Source organism: Xiphias gladius, chromosome 23 (genome assembly GCF_016859285.1).
Source record: "Xiphias gladius isolate SHS-SW01 ecotype Sanya breed wild chromosome 23, ASM1685928v1, whole genome shotgun sequence".
In the NCBI taxonomy this organism is placed as follows: domain Eukaryota; kingdom Metazoa; phylum Chordata; class Actinopteri; order Istiophoriformes; family Xiphiidae; genus Xiphias; species Xiphias gladius.
The window spans coordinates 8,905,407-8,922,336 of NC_053422.1; the positions used below are offsets into that span (position 1 = coordinate 8,905,407).

Below are 16,930 nucleotides of genomic sequence, written 5' to 3' on the forward strand. Positions count from 1 at the left end.
TGAATGGATTGCCACGACACACACATTTTGGTGCACGCATCCATGTCCCCCTCAGGATGAATTATAATCATCTTGGTGATTCTCTAACTCCTCATCTAGCACCACCATCAGGTTGAAATTAAATAATAAATAATTTGTCTATTATCTTTGTGTTAAACTAATGAAAATCAGCCCCCGCTGTACTTTGTGTTTCACGTAAATTAGCAAATGTTAGCGTGCTAACGTGCTAAACTAAGATGGTGAACATTATATGCTTAACATCTGCATCTTAGCTTTGTCATTTTGAGCATGCTGACATTAGCATCTACCTAAACACACTTTCACAGAGCTGCTAGCATTATCATAGACTCTTAGTCCTGTTATTAAGTTGATAACATTATCAATCACTTCACTGGAAAGATATAATCCGCCATTGTCCCGCAGATTCTACCCCTCTTCATGCAGACTGACCAACCAGAAGGAGTTGAAAGGTCATGACCCCCAATTGGCTTCCCCGCCGCAAAAAACTGTAACATGTAGCATGTAACACAAGTCGGAAGAAACATGACCAAAAACAGAAACTATTAGAGCAAGATAAAAAGGCCTAAGTTTAACATACATGTTAATGTTTATTTAAAAATGAATTGATTTGCTTCTTGACTTTCATCTTGTAAGCAATCTCTCTTCTCTTCATCATCTCATCTCATGTGAATTTGGTGAAATTTGTGAGTATCCACCTAACAATAGTTAGTGAAACTACTAGTGTGTTGGGAACTCTTTTACAAGTAACCTTCCTGTAATACTAAAGATTTTTGGGGAAAACTCGATTGCCGCATCACATGTTGTCTAAATAGAACTTTGTCCTTGTAGAACTCAATCACATTCCTCCAGAGGACAGTAAATAAAATTAATTAGGCAACAAAAGCACTTTGGTTAAGTTTAGGGAAGATTCATGATTTTTGGTGAAATCTAAAAAAAAGTATTTTTCTTTTTTTTTTTTTCTCCAGAGGACAGTAAATAAAATTAATATGTTGAGGATTCCTTTTGAAATAGAGAGTAAGAAATGAATACATAGACCTGTGACACTCCTTCCTTCCTCCACACACCTAAAAGCACAACAGGCAGCCAATATTGGGCTTTCATGATCAAAGCTTGACGTACGCATGTCCGTTGGCGGGCCTTACAGCTTCAGAGCAGACATCTCATCTTCTCATCTCAAGAACTATGAAAGAAGCAAGACACTGCCTACATGTTACATAAACTGAGCCGGTCTGAAGTAACACATTTCAATCTGTCTTTTCTCTCTCTGAAAATACATTCCCATTTGCTTGATCATCAACTATTCTGTAACAATAAATCTAGAAAGAAGCATTAAATAGAAGCATTAAAGCATTAAATAGTCAATGGGTAGGTAAGGATATGTCTCAATGTACAAGAGATGATTAATGGCTTCTTGCCATAATCAGTGCATGGCAATACTGCAAACGGCAGCCATTTGTGGACGAACAAAAAAGCTTTGGAAACAATTATTGTTCAGAAATGATATCTTTTGTGTAACTCCTCAAAAACAGTTTGTATCAAAACGGTCTTTTACTTTTTCAGTGTCACAGTACTCTGGTATACGCAGTGCCTGTAAAACAACAAGCAAAACCACGTGCAGTAGCTGAGCTGTGAGATGCAGGCTGTGGCTGGCTATTTCATTGCTTCTGACAGACACCCGGCAAGCTTACTCAGAATGTACATGACTGTGGTCATCAACAGGATATGTAGCTATGTACTAGAAGCCTCCGTGACCTTTGAGGTCTGCCTTCCGGGATTGTTCCGGTAAGTTCAATAATCACAAAATCTGTCATGATCTCTTATGGTCAAATATGAAACATTTAAGGTTTATGTGATCAAAGTCCTAAATCAGAGGTCCAATTAAATCTTGATGTTACTGGTGGTTCAAATGATGATACTCACTGGCTAACTGAGCATCAGGTTTTCAGCCCACCAGAGCATTGTCTAGTGTGTGGTTGAGTAGATAAGACTAACAATACTACCAGCCAGGTTGAATACAGGCCAGGTTCATCAGAGGTGGGTTTGGGGCACTAAAATCCAATCTTCAAAGCAATCAAGGCTTGGTTTAACCGAATGGCCTTTGAGTTTTATAGACATGCAGTATTTATAGCACTGTCATATTTGCAGTCCTATTTACAGTACGGACACGAGATTGATGTTGACCTTCACATCCGACTCATGGCAAGAAAGTGAATAAGCGTATTTCCCAAAATTCGGAACTTATTTCTTCAACTTCCTCATATTGTGACTGCTTTTTAATTCCATGCAAGTGCTTTTTGAAATACTTTAATGAACTTTAATGAAATAATATAATGTGCGGTAAGTCCATAAGTGCCCTTTTAGGCTCGCAAGTCTAATTTTTGCCGACAAAAAGTGGAAAGTTGAGTGAACCTAAAGGTTAGGAAAAAAAGGTGTTGTGAGCGAAAGATCATCCGTTTCAGTCCCCTGCATCTTTAACAAAGACGTTGGTGAGACCACTGACTGAGCAGCACTCTCCTCTCACTCACCAACTAGTGAGGGAGGGAGCCACATCCCCGACTACTGCTACTATAAACGCTCAGTAAGTAATGGCTCATAACTGTTGGATCATAGGAGAGGAGTGTGTGTGTGTTTGTATCTGTTCCTGTAAGCTACTATTGTCGAAAAATAATAATGCAGTTTTACTGTGTTTACACTTGCTTAAAAAAAAGTGGTAGCCCCCTGCCCTGAAACTGAAATATGAAGGCAGGTAACTAAATTAAAAATAGCCCCTGTGGATTCTGACCACACAACCACACTGCTGCTGAATTTTCCATTTCACTGTGTGTGTGTGTGTGTGTGTGTGTGTGTGTGTGTGTGTGTGTGTGTGTGTGTGTGTGTGTGTCATTTGTGTGTGAAAGCATCAACCAAAGAATCTGACGTGAATTACTACATTATTTTACTTATTATACCTGCTTTAGTCATATAGACAGTAAAGACCGTGCAGATCAGTAAACACCCAGTATGAAATTTATGTCGTTTCATTTTGCTCTCTTTCTTCAGACATCCATTTTAGAGAGGCAGGAAATCATACGGATAGAAAGGAACAGAAAGTATGAGCCAAACTCAAACCAACAACTTCTTAGTATGTGTCATGAATCTTAGTTCACCAATTGCCCTGATTTAGTTTCTTCCAAAACCAAACACTACAGTGACTCAGTCACCATTTTGTTTCATTATAAGAGGTCTCAGTGAAGTTACAGGTCCCTGCTGCTTGAGACTTTTTATGCTTACTTTCCGGAGTTTTGGCAACAAAACGACCGTAAGGCCACAATTACCGTAACTACAAAAGAAACTACCGCTTATGCTACAAATATTACTTCAAAATACAAAATGATTGCCAGAATTTGCCAGCCAAGCGCAGCCTAACAGAGGCATAATTCAAATAAATTCATTTTTATTATTGCTGCACTGAGCACAGCAGGTTTGAAGATCTGTATGCCCGACATAATTCAACCAAATACTCTGGTGCCGCCTGGTGGCACGTTTTTAATATCCCCTTAGGCAAACTGTAATGTCCCAGGGCTTGACTGTAAAAATCGACATTTTATAATGCGTAGTGTGTAGCAGTGTTAGTTGGTCCACCTTAAAGGTCAGTCCTCCTTAAGTCTGAATAGGCTCCAATAGGCACCAGGTGCAGCTCCCAACACTATGTACATCAGGCAAATTCTCAGACTGGCAAAGACACCTGTACCTTGTTTTTCCCCCATTTTAATGTTTTAACGTTGTCTTCCTTTGCCTGCCTGTGCATCCCCTTGGCATGTAGGATATACTGCATTTCTGACAACACAACTTCCCCAATCACCTATTTTAACAGAAGGTGTTTTTATGCAGAGTTCAGTGACTATCCCTGCCTTGAGTGAGAGCTGATTGAACATATGTGGTTACTACTGTGGTAAAACATGTAAGATCATTCTTCAATACCCATTCAGTGGCTCTCGTCAGTGTGTAACTGTCTTCTGTTTTTTTCTTGCAGTGCTAACCGCTCCGAGGTTTTACCTATATGCATATTGGTTTCTTTCTCTGTCCCAGGCCAGAGCTGAATCAAGCTGACTCTTTAGTTTACCTATAAAAACCCTATAAATCTTTAACATTTTATCGTCGAGATGATGTATTTCCTTTAATCAACTCTAGTCTTAAGCATACATTGATACCTTTTAAATAAAAATTGCTGCTTTTACCCGTGGAAACCCGGTCTCTGCTATTCCTACTGTGTTAGTAGTTTAAATAACACTGTCTGAGATGGGTCAATCCCCAACCCCTGGTAATGAGTGTTTATTCATCTTCAAAACCTGTTAGAGACACAAAGTAACTCCAAACGCATAATCCTGAAGTCACAAAAATGGCACTGGGGACTCATTTGACCTTTGGTGTGCTGCTTTAAAAATATATTGAAGAGTCTTGCTCAATTAGGAAAAATCCCGGTTATATAGGTTTGTGTATATATCAAGCCGACACTAAATTGTCAGCATGTGAAACCGCAGAAGTTTCGGTTAATCCCAGTGACAAATGAAAGTGAGAGAAAACTGATTTTGCTTTTTAGTATGTAAGGTCATTTATGATGGATTACAAGAAAATTACAAAAAAACCCCCAAAAACTAATGAGCTGATGACTAGCAGGGTTTTTTTTTTAGTACATGAGGTCGTCATGGGTGCCCAATAAATCTCACAGAAGACGATGTCAGACTAGTTCTCGGGATATTCAGAAACGTGCACTGCTTTTTGCAGCGTTGGTGAAAGGCAACATGACCTGACCTAATTTCCTAAATACTCCGCCATGATTAACTGTCGACACACATTCAGCAGAGAGGACTTTTGCTCACAGGCTGTCTCTCAAATCTGACTTTCATCAAAGCAGGAAGTGGTAAATATTAACTACAGTCCAGTTTAACAGTCCACATGTGAAGATAAATTTCTCACCACCACACCCTATTTGTCCTGTGTCTACAATGAGCCATTTAGCACCTGTTAGGGTCATTCCCTTTTCTATAAGAGTTTACACTCCCCCAATGCTCTCAGAAAGCTGGGGTATGGCAAAAAGAGAGCAGATTACATATTTTAATCATGGCAAAGCATTGGATCATGGTGTATTTGTGCAGTGTTTGGCAATTGCGAACCCTTGATGTTGCAGCTTTTAACCTGGACACTAAGAATGTGCTGCAGAAAAATGGAGATCCAGGAAGCCTGTTTGGATTTTCTGTAGCCTTTCACCAGCAGCTGAGCCCTTCCAGAAAGAACCTGTGAGTGAAAATAATAGATATTTGATTTAAATTTGAGTAAATGTAATCAAATTCTGCACCTGTGTCTTACCACTTGAGGCATTTTCCCCCCAGACTGCTGGTTGGAGCTCCACGATCCAAACACCAGAACCAAGTGAATGTTACAGGTGCTGTTTACCAGTGTGATCTGACTACAACATCTGAGCACTGTCAGCCCATTGAGTTTAACAGTGAAGGTTTGTCTGCTTATTTTATCTGAAATTGCATGAGTTATCTTAATATGTTTGTAATCAGTTATGGAAGGTAAAGTGCATTTCCTCTAGTACCGTATAACTTTGAGGTACTTTACTTCTTTACATCAACATGATATTTTTATAATTTTACTCATCTACATTTCAGAAGGAAATATGGTATATGTATATTATAATATTTCACAGCTGAAGATACCAGTTACTTGACAGATTAAGATTTTACCTTAAACACGTACTTGATAATACTGTAAAATAAAAATGCATAGTTATAGATTAAACCAGTGGCTTCCAATCTCTTTGGCTTCTGGCCCCGTACAAAAAAAAACAAAATTATCCAAAATTTCACAAGAAAAGCAAAGATTAGAGAGAAGTCCAAAAAAATGAATTCAGATTTGTGTAGCAGCTTTCTTTTTCCTTTCTTATCCCATTAATCATTTCACCCCCCTTCAGATTTATCATGTGACCTCTAAATTAGGAACCACTGGACTAAATTATATTAAGCAGTTTACCCAAGTAGGATTTTAAGTGCAGGATCTCAGTGCTTCTTCTACGCAGCTCAGGTTGTTTATTTTTCTAGAGTTCCTCGACAGTAGAGGCATAAACGGCCAGTGGATGGGAGTTCGAGTGACAAGTCAAGGCCCTGGTCAAAATGTAATGGTAAGCGACACCCTCCACATTGAAAGAATAAAATCAGAATAGAATAAATCAGTCAACAGCTTTTGTAATTTTATCATTCTTCGCTTGTAGACTTGTGCTCATCGATACCAGCAGTGGAGCCCGAGCCCAAGTGTGAATGTCCCTCGCCTGGTGACGGGTCAGTGCTACCTCTTAGGAGATGACCTTAAGGTCGGGAAGGAAGAGAGGAGTTGGAGGAGGGTAGTTTGTGATTCTGAGCACCTAACAAGACGTCACAAGAACCACGAATGGTTTGCATACTGCCAGCAGGGTCACGGAGCATCTTTTGCAAAGGACAACAGATCACTGTTGTTTGGGGCACCTGGTGCTTATCAGTGGAAAGGTAAATAAAAACTGAGCCACAGCTCAGGTGATCATTGTTTCATCAGCAAAAATAAGCAACAATGTAAAGTATATGCCTTGGATATTAGTTTATTTTATATTTTTGTTAATCTTTTATTACATTTTATGAAACCTAGATAAAATATAGGTTTAAAATTAATTCTTTATTGTTGTGGAATTGCACTCTGATCATAAAACCTTACAATATTTGTAATATCTTTAATGCTCAGTATGCTTTTTTTCTGCAGAATAAGAAATATTTTTATATATATTATATTTTATAAGCACTAAGTAAGTCAACATCATTTAAATAGTTTTTTGGTTGTTTAAGCTCAAAGTGACATTAATTACAATTACGTTTACATGTTAAACCATTAAATTATTCATATTTCCGACCTACAATTTTTTAGTGTTGTCGTCCATATGGTGAAGCAATTTTTAAGTTTTGTTATCACGTATTTTGTTCTGTGATGCTTTTTACAGGAATTGTACACCTGGAGCCCTTGGACAACCTGGACATCTTGGGTGAAGATCCCCGTGAAACTGGGGATATTGACCTGTTTAACCCGAAGCTCATTCCTCTCCAGAGCAACAGCTACCTGGGTCAGTTTCTTGTCTGGTCAGAGTCGATTGGGGTAATAAAGGTTTCCTCTTTCTTCATAAATCTAAAGGTTAATGAAATGCTAAAAGGTAGATGTGATTTCAGATTTCAGCCATATCTAGAAGCACCATAAAACTCTAACATATTCCTTTTATGAAGCATAACTTTCTAATAATCCAGCCTCATTTCTTTGCTGTCCAGGATTCTCCATTGACTCTGGTATGGCCCTGATCAGGAAGGGTGAGCTGACCATCGTATCAGGAGCACCCCGAGGAGGCGATAGCGGCCAGGTGACATTTCTTAAAGCCGATCCAGTGGCAAAGAGAAGTTTGTCTGTGGAGTTAGTCCTCTCTGGTCCAGGCCTGGCCTCCTCCTTTGGCTACGATGTGGCTGTGGTAGATTTCAATGATGACAGGTGGGTTTACTTTAGAGCTGAGTGTCCATTAAAACCAGAGCTCAGAAATCTATTAAGATATTTTAAGGATGCCACACTTAGGACAATCTTTATATTGGTCTGTCCATCCCACACTTTGGTTCAAAGTGAAATCCTAGGATAACGACATTCATTTTTTATGGATATTTCCTCCTGTTTTATTGTGTCCGTGGCCTTTTATCAGCACTAGCATCAGCATCATGAGTTTTGGAGGTACTGTATAGTGGTCCTTAGCGAACGAATACTAAAGTTTTTAGTGAGCCCATTGACCTTCCATGTAGCCTGATGATTTATTTTCACTCACACACCAGAAAATATCCAAATCTAATGGGCAGATTGCCATTGAATTTGCTGACCACATTCTTGTCCCCCAGAGGATTCTAGCACCACAATTTTTACCCCAAACATCTAAAGGCCGGTTTGCCATCCTTTCTTTCTGTGTGACAATTTTATATTTTTGTATTTTCATCCATACTAATAAGGCTCTAAAATTATAAATGAAAAAACAAAACATATTTGCAATTACAGTATTCATTCCTCTTTCATGTTGTGGAATAAACCTTGCCTCTTTCATGGAGGCAGCTTGAGTTTTACAGAGCTGTAAAACTTATGCTGTTGACATATACTTATCACTGCTTTATTTGCATTTTTTTCAGGGATTTGTCATGCTGGCACTTTGAATTGCACAAGCAGTAACACAACCTACATCACAGAACCTTTATTAAACAATTCATATCATTCCTTAAGCATTCTCCCAAAACAAACATGGCTCCCTGTTTCTGTTGCATTTACTATGAGACTGTTGTAAGTGTGTTCGTCGCCTATGGTGTTCTTTTGGTGTGTGCAGATGGGAGGACCTTGCTGTAGGAGCACCGGAGTTCTTTGTCAAAGATGATTTGGTTGGAGGAGCAGTCTATATCTATATCAACAACAAAGGAAAAAACTGGGAGGAGGTTGCTCCAACACAGCTTCTTGGACATAGAGACTCCATGTTTGGCCTCGCAGTGGAAAACATAGGAGACATCAATCAAGACGGTTATGGAGGTTGTGATGTTTTAATATTAAATATATCATCCACTGACTAAACGGACAAGTAGACAGTTAGAATATAACTCGTTTTGAATTCAAACGCAAAATTTTCTGTTTTTCTAGAGGCCACAATGGGCAGTTGCAGGATAATGGTAAAGTTTGCTAACGTCAGCCACCATAAGCTACTGGTCATATCGGACCAAGTAAGGGTGTAGTAGCAAAACCTGTGAGTGGCCAGGAAGGAAATCTTATTGCTTCTCTCAACAGTTTCATAGTTTCAACTTTAAAGCTTTAAAACATCCTGAATGAAGGAAGGTTAGAACACGCAAATGCGAAGTAATCTGCATTTATGCACATTACTTATGTGGTTATGTGGTTAGATTAAAACCTTTTTAAATATTGCATCCAAAAGAAAGCTCTTTTGCATTTTTGACTCCCATTAGAACTTTTTTTTTTTGGAAACAGACTTCAAGGAAATTTGAGCACACTGGTAAATTACTATCCTTTTCTCTAATGTATGTTGTTGTCCCACTGTCTTAATGTTAATTTTTTCCTGACAGATATTGCTGTGGGGGCACCATATGATGGTTCTGGTCGGGTATATCTCTACTGTGGCTCATCAGATGGTGTCAACATAAAACCCGCACAGGTTTGGTGGTCTGGCTCATTATTAAAGGTCACCATTTCAAATCTGTTTGAAATATGTAGACAGCAAGACCAGACCTTGATATTATATTCTCACATTTTGCCATCTTCAGGTACTCTCACCGGGATCCAAAACAATTAATCTGTTTGGATATTCTCTGTCTGGAAACTTGGATGTGGATGAGAATCAGTACCCTGATTTGGCTGTTGGATCACTCTCAGATTCTGTTTTTGTTTTCAGGTAATTTCACAGACACAGCACAAACACTCAGAGATTAGAGAAATATATCAGTTTGAATAGTTTTTTCAGTCCAGCAGGTTCCCATTTCAATCAAAATGTTTGTTTATGAAGAAACATTGCCCAGAACAGATTTACAGATTAAAACCCCATTTTATAGCTTTCGTTTTAATCTTTTTACCAATGCTTGTTGTTAATATGTTCAGATTTGTTTATGACAATTTTCCCTTGACCTTTTTCTCAATATATACTTACTTTCTTGTTTTGCAATCATTTATAGATCTATTCTTGCATCTTGGGAAGCACTGTGTAGACTCTGTTTTTAGAGAGGCTATATTAATAAATATCATTGGCATCATTACAAGGTAATCCGATGTCCACACACTGCATGGTGTTATCTCTCAATTTCGTTGTGCTTTGTCAGAGCCAAAACATAGTAAAACATTTTTTTCTCTGTTTCACTGTTTCTTGCTTTTCTTACAACTGTTTTTTTTTTTTTTTATCATAATAAATGTCAAACCAGTAATTGTACTCAACCTATGTCATTTTCGTTGCCTCTGTTACAGAGCAAGGCCAGTGGTCAGTGTCAGCAGCTCTCTAAAGGTGACACCAAGTGCAATAGACATCACAACGGAACAATGTGATAAACACACATGGTAAAATGTACAAAAACAGAAATTGTAAAATTATATCACTTCAAGCTGATTGGCTTTTGATCCAGTGTTGCTTTTTGCACAAATTTCTGTGAAGTTATTTTGCAGTTCAGGCGTGCTTTCGCTACACAGCACATCCGGCATCGTTCGACCCCAAACTGAGTGAGTTTCCTTATTGCCAGTTCAGAACTCTTCACACTGAACCGAAGGTTTTTCGCTTGCATTTTGTAGCGCTTAATGTCTGTGTAAATGAAAATGTATGGATATACCATCAAGTTAAAGCCTACAGTGGTGCTTTTTGGTGAAAATTAGATTCTCAGTTGATTATGATTCTGAATAAGATTGTGCCTGACTAGACTATCTGCTAAAAAGACACTCAGTCACACTCAAGGTCAGGTTTTTCAAAACTGAACTGACATTTATAATGAAAACACATCAAAAATGTATTTGCAGTGGTATTAGTAGCCCAGTAGTTGTTAGAGTAGTGGCAGTAACAGTAGTATTGGTAACAGCGGGCACAGGTTGTTGTACAAATACTAATAGTAGTAGTAGCAATGTGTTTGGTAGTATTAATAGATTTTTAACAGCAGTTGTGGTAATAATCATAGCTGTAATATCAGTAACACTTATAATCTCATGTGTTTCCTCTGTAGCGCTCAACTACACCTTTGAGGGTGACGCTGAGAGGAGGAAATCGAGGAGTCCTCCCAGAGTCGACTTTCTGGGTTCGTCTCAAGGAAAACTGGAGCTGCCAGGACAAGGGAGAGAAATCTGCACTGACTCCAAGCTCCAACTTCTGGTACTGTCTCATAGGCTTTTTTCACAAAAGATATTTTACATGTCTTGTTAAAAAAAAAAAAAAAAATTAAACACAGGTGTAAAATAAAGTTAAGTAAAATTAATTAATTTGGCTGCTTCAGTTCCAGGGTCCTGGTATTGTGCATGTTGTCTCACTGTCACACTCTCAAGGCTAACTGGGACACTTGAATTGAACGGACCCATTGTTAATGTTGTTGGTAACGCTTGTCTTATCCCTACTACGTCAAATCAAAAAGTGTGTTGTGAGAATGGCCTACTGTCCAATTGCCCCTTAAATGGACCCATCAAACTCCAGGCAGCAGGCATTATAAACCAAAATATAACTCCTCTGTTCCAGCGTGATATCAAAGACAGGCTGCACAGCATCCCCGTCTCTGTCACTTTGTCTTTGTGGAGCTCCGGTCAGACAACCAGGACGAGTGCAGATCTGCCCAACGTTTCTCCTGTCCTCAACCTCTACCAGCAGAAGAGCACTGTCTCAGAGGTGCGAATGTGTGTTTCTCCATCTTTTTGTGTACCTCTTTGTCATCAAAGCTGTGTGAGTTAAACACTTTTAAGAAGCTGTATAGTTTAAAGAAAATTTCTGCTCTGGGTTTTTTTTTCTTTTTTTTTCACAGATTATCCTAATAAATAAGGGCTGTGGCAGCGACAAGATTTGCCAAAGTAACCTAGATTTACAGTACAAGTTCTGTTCCATAAAAACACAAAATGATCAAAATGTTTTCAAGTCACTGGCCAGGTAAGGCAACAAGAAAGGAAAACCAAAAGTAACCAAACTCAAAAACAAAACAAAGCAGTACATTTGATCCAAACCTATATATCTATCCCCAAAGTGCATTGTCATCTGGGGTTATGTCATGTCTCTAGAGAGGATGGTGTAGCAGTGATCACTCCCTCCAATGAAGACATAGCCTTAGAAATCACTGTGACTAACAGAAACGGGGACGACGCACACCAGAGTCACTCCATCATCATGCTCCCAGATACTCTTCATTACTCCTCTATTGTCTACAGTGCAGCAGCAGTGAGTATACAAAAACTCTGTGGTGGAAGAAAAAATATGTAAAAACATTTACTACTGCGGATATTGTGAAATATCAGCCAATCAGGAAAGAATGTCCTTTTTCAATAATTTTTTGCATATTAAAAATACAATCATTATCCTAGATTTGATATATACTGAAAGTCATCTACACGTATACAAACACACTTTTACCAGCATTTACATGTTTTAATGTTTAAACTCAGATATACATGAATTTAAAGTAAACAAAAGCTTGTGCAAAAAAAAAAATATATATATATATATATAATGGAAAGGCTATTACAAAATAAAAAAAAACAATGAGGAAAGAACTGTGGTTTGAAAAAGTTGATGTATGACATTTTTGGGATCTGTATATGGGCTGCATTGTGTACTAAAAATACACGATGTCTTTGTCAGGATTACCTAAACATTTTCTGTTTTTATTCCAATACAGTCAGATTTCCCTGTTTTTAGTTATTTATCTGCACACACACACACACATATATATATATATATATATATATATATATATATATATATATATACATCATTGGTATATGTGAATATACCATATGTCTATTTGTATCCATAGGAAACACAAGTGAGTTGTACAGCCAATCACAAAGGAACACTGATAGACTGTAAACTGGGAAACCCATTCCAAAGAGATGCTGAAGTGAGTAGCATAGTTCACTTTACTCCACATGTGTGTATCACCATCTGCATGTATTGTCTGACGATTTTGTTCCCTTCAGGTTACTTTCTATGTCAAACTCACAACGTCCAGCATTTCACTGAGGACAAAAGACGTCAACGTCACGCTGCAACTTGAAACGTAAGTGGACTGAAAATTGTGAACCCCGGCACTAGTTATTGGTCCGCGGGCTGCACATGATTATGAATGAACAGGTTTCATTTTTTTTGTGATGTAGGACAAGTGTGCAGACCATACAACCAGTTGAGGCATTAGCCAAAGTGGTTTTTGCACTGGAGCTGCAAGTATATGGGTAGGCACTGATTGACTGTTGTTTTTATTGTCTTTTTAGACTGCATTATGTTGCTGCTTTTATTGTTGTTATTTTAATCTTCATTTCAACACAGATATAAAGAACCCCAATTTTTTATTGCAATGAAATACACAAAAGGATTTTTTTTTAAAGTTATTGGCAATAAATTTGGGCTTAAAAATTGCATTAAATGCTTTGGATTGATGGATGAAAATGTCAAATAATATAGTTCATAATAGTCTGGGGTTTCCTGTTAGTTTTTTTTTTGGTTTTTGATTTTTGTTCTGTTTTTTTAGACTGGCCAGGCCTTCCCAAGTGTCACTTGGCGAAAACCTTATTGGTGAAAGTGCCATAAAGTCAGTGGATGAAATTGGCACCCGGGTTCAATATGAATTTAGGGTGAGACGCCGTCTGTTGCTTCCTTAAATTGCATTCAAATTATTAATTACATCTTTCTCACACAAACAGGTTCAATGAAACTGCTTAGTTCCTATTTTTCAGATAACAAATTTGGGCAGACCACTGAAATCTTTCGCCAATGCGTCGCTTAACATCTACTGGCCAAAGGAGAACTCTGTGGGAAAATGGCTTCTGTACTTGACTCGGATCACCAGCAAAGGTGTGCAGTCTGTCTCCTGCTCACCGGTAAACGAAGTCAATCCACTTAAACATGTGAAGGTAATAAATACCTATACCTTTCGGTTTTTTGTTTACCTTTTCTTCTTCTTTCGTTGTTATGCCTGTAAACCACCCCTGTAACTTGATAATGTTTGATATCAAGGGTTGGCCTGACCCCTCAAGGAAAAGGCGTGAAGCTGAACATGAAGCCCTCTCTACTGATTGGTTCCCATTTCTTCCAACAAGAAGGAAATACAAAACCTTGGTAAGAAACTATTAGTCAGAGCTCCAAACAGAAGCTACATTCATGCTAGTGGGTCACCAAAGTCATTAGGCTTTATCTACTGGGGTCCATGAATGTCTGTACAAAATGTAATTGTGAGACTGACATTGCCATCCTTAGAGCCATTTCACTAGCATGGTTACAAACTAGAAAGTAAGCTTTCAAAACAGTCGTAGCACATGGGGGAAAATGGGGAAGCAGGAAGCCATTCAATGCAGAGAAGCAGAAAAAAAAAATCATTTTTGATGTCCTGACTTTGTTCAGAAATACTTAGAGGCTTAAGGAACGCGAGAAGGCTTGGACTAGCAAGTACTCTGCAGCAGCTCCTCGCAACTATTATGAAGCTCAAAGGTTGAAACCAAGAACCTGAACCTTAACTGGCTTGTTTGCACTTTTGCACCGGGTGAAGGGGAGGTCTGCTCGGAGAAGAAGGCATTCACGGAGAACAGGGCAGAGTTAGGAGGCGGGAAGACATTAGCATCTGTTTATCTGTGAATGTGACCCCAGGCCTGTTGTCCCCTCCGCCTCAGACCTGCTCAGACGGACTGAGGTGTGTGGAGATACGCTGCCCCCTGCTGGGTCTGGACAGTACCGCAGTGATGTCTCTGCATTCACAACTCTGGAACACCACTTTTACCGAGGTGATACAATTTCTGCTCTGACAGATAACAGTAATGAAAATGCCCCAGTTTAGTCGCTTTAGGATCTTGTTTCCAAGAAATATTCAAACTGACTTTTAGTTTTGTGGCTTGCCTGAAGCGTGTCCATCATTGCTCAAAACTATAAAACATGAGACTACTCAATCATTTATTTTGCCTCTGCCATGTAGGATTACAGCGCTTTGAACTATCTTGACATTGTTGTGGATGCTACCCTCAGTTTAACCGGTTCCCCAGAGAATATTGGACTTAAGTCGGAGAAGGTGGGGACAAAGGTAAATCCACAAGTGCCGAAAAATGATTTCGGTGATTTACTGTGGAAAACTTTTGTTTATACTGTATATATTTTATCTGCCCTTTGTGCTTAGATAATGATTTAAATTTTCAGGGTAAGGTTAAGATCCTTGGCATATATGTAACCAATGGGGTCTTGTAATCCTGCAATCCATACACTGAAATCTTTGTATCGTATATTGGTGATTTAGAGTTTGTACATTATTCACTTGTTAATGTGTTTCAAGACTCCCGCTGAAATGATATCATTGTCCACAGGTAAAACTGACAGTGTTTCTTGAGAGAAAGACTGAATACTTCACCAAAGTTGCCTGGTGGATAATCTTCTTAACAGTCATTGCTTTGCTCCTGTTGTTGGCGGTTTTTGGCTACTTGTTGTGGAAGGTAACAGGCTTTATTAATCTCTAAATAATTTTTTGTTTGTTTTTTGAAAACTGTGGTAAACCACCTGTGCAAGAATAACTGGTAAAATATTAGTGCTATTCCACGTATGCAAGTATTAAAAATTGTGGACATTTTTCATTTCATAGATTAACGTTTTGTGTACAAACACATCAATTCAAATCAAATGAATCATTCAGTTTTCTGATTTCTGCATCCATAGTAAAACTTTGCAGTATGCAATCATATTTTAACAAGGTACTGCAAAAGAATTCAACAAGTGATGTAAGTTTGAAATGACGCCGTACGTTCCAGTTAATTTTGCAAAACAGTTGAAGTTGCAGCTTCATATTTTTACAATCTGTTTCTCCAAAGTAAGAAGTAACTGCTTAATTTTTTACTTGTGGTGGCCTATAAAGTCTCATTTCAGACTAATGCAGTAGAATGAATGTGGTAAATTACACATTTCATACAGTACAAAAAATGACATGTGTTGATTGCCTCATAATGTGGAAGCATTCAAGGGAGGCTGAAATACAAGTACAGATTTTGTATAATATACTGTATGTATTGGTGATGTATGTGTGTGATGTTATATGCAAGTTATTTGTGACTACGCACTATGAATCGATTTACTTTGCATGCCACAGGATACGTACTGATCGTCCTTTCTTTATTCTCTGTCCTTGTCAGCATAAATGCGTCGACTGCCTCACACATAACAAGAAGCCCTCACACAATGGCGATCCGAAGACAGAAACTGCTCCTCTAAAAGGCTAAAAGGAGAAACCGAGGGCTGATAAGAGTCGGATTCTGGCTGATATACTACTAACAGTGCAGAATTACATTACATGATGATACGTGATGATTTGTAAGGCCATATCTGATGCAGAACTTTTTTAAAAATATTTTTTTATCTTGTGCAATTTAACTCAGACGTATTGTAAAGGTACAACTGAAATGTAGATACTTTTTAGTGACCACATGTTTAAAAATAAAGAAAGGGGGAAAAAAAAGACATCAACATACTTTTCTTCAGTTTTTTTAATGAAGCAGAAAATATCACTTGTTTGATACCAAAAAATTGTTACAACATGAAAAAAAGTTGTGTTACACTTTCACCATGAAGGAACGTGCGAGTAGTGGGAATGGATGAGAGGTCATACTAAAGAACTATTTACCTGAAATTCAATGGAAATATTGCAGCCACCATATCCTAATCTGACTGCTGATCATCGAAAGCACACACGATTACAATACTGTTGCTTTTGAAATACTGTGAAACACTTTTTTCATTTGTAGTTGTGCAACATAATACTGTGTTTGTGGTGAAGTATTTTACATGGTCCCTGGTATCTTGAAAGGGTTTCATTCCAAAATGAGATATCCACCTTTGATCACTTGTCAAAGGTAATATTTTACTGATTATTTACAGAGGAGTGCCATTTTAGAGGATGAGATCATCTGTGTCACATAACGATTAATGAAAAGTTTATATTTTTGACAGAAATTAATATGATTAATTAATAATTGATTTTGGAATGAAGCCCTTCTCTTGCTATTTTTGTATTGTACAGGTGCAATGGCCCATTTGACTACAAGTGAATTTCTGTTACAACCAACTGGATTTCACAATTTACTCATTCAACAGAAAAGTGTCCTTTTACAGCATCGATACATTCTTTTTATATTCTCCATC

At 38.1% G+C, this 16,930-nt stretch overlaps 1 protein-coding gene across 3 annotated transcripts; it reads left to right on the forward strand.

The window, feature by feature from the left end:
- The first annotated feature begins 5,010 nt into the window (after window positions 1-5,010).
- Window positions 5,011-16,421, forward strand: LOC120785772 (integrin alpha-6-like). Of its 3 annotated transcripts, XM_040120680.1 has the most exons (25): window positions 5,011-5,297; window positions 5,391-5,512; window positions 6,105-6,184; window positions 6,275-6,545; window positions 7,028-7,147; window positions 7,347-7,560; window positions 8,426-8,622; window positions 9,168-9,256; window positions 9,366-9,493; window positions 10,057-10,146; window positions 10,241-10,305; window positions 10,797-10,942; window positions 11,300-11,446; window positions 11,580-11,701; window positions 11,830-11,986; window positions 12,582-12,665; window positions 12,745-12,824; window positions 12,922-12,996; window positions 13,293-13,395; window positions 13,498-13,674; window positions 13,778-13,879; window positions 14,428-14,538; window positions 14,727-14,831; window positions 15,109-15,234; window positions 15,925-16,421. In XM_040120680.1, the coding sequence occupies exons 1-25, from the start codon at window positions 5,122-5,124 to the stop codon at window positions 16,009-16,011; spliced, it is 3,174 nt and encodes a 1,057-aa protein (XP_039976614.1). In that variant the 5' UTR covers window positions 5,011-5,121; the 3' UTR covers window positions 16,012-16,421. The 3 variants fall into 3 exon arrangements, 2 of the variants coding, with proteins under 2 accessions (XP_039976614.1, XP_039976615.1); XR_005706641.1 differs by lacking the exons at window positions 15,109-15,234; window positions 15,925-16,421 and having other exon boundaries at window positions 14,405-14,538; window positions 14,727-14,736; XM_040120681.1 differs by lacking the exons at window positions 14,428-14,538; window positions 14,727-14,831; window positions 15,109-15,234; window positions 15,925-16,421 and adding an exon at window positions 14,162-14,250.
- The last annotated feature ends 509 nt before the right edge of the window (window positions 16,422-16,930 follow it).

Excerpts from the sequence above, each read along its gene's own strand:
- LOC120785772 (XM_040120680.1), top strand. The coding sequence starts at position 5,122 with ATGGCAAAGCATTGGATCATGGTGTATTTGTGCAGTGTTTGGCAATTG. Across the intron at positions 9,494-10,056 it reads GATTCTGTTTTTGTTTTCAG|AGCAAGGCCAGTGGTCAGTG; the intron begins GTAATTTCACAG and ends CCTCTGTTACAG. Across the intron at positions 14,539-14,726 it reads GGAACACCACTTTTACCGAG|GATTACAGCGCTTTGAACTA; the intron begins GTGATACAATTT and ends TCTGCCATGTAG.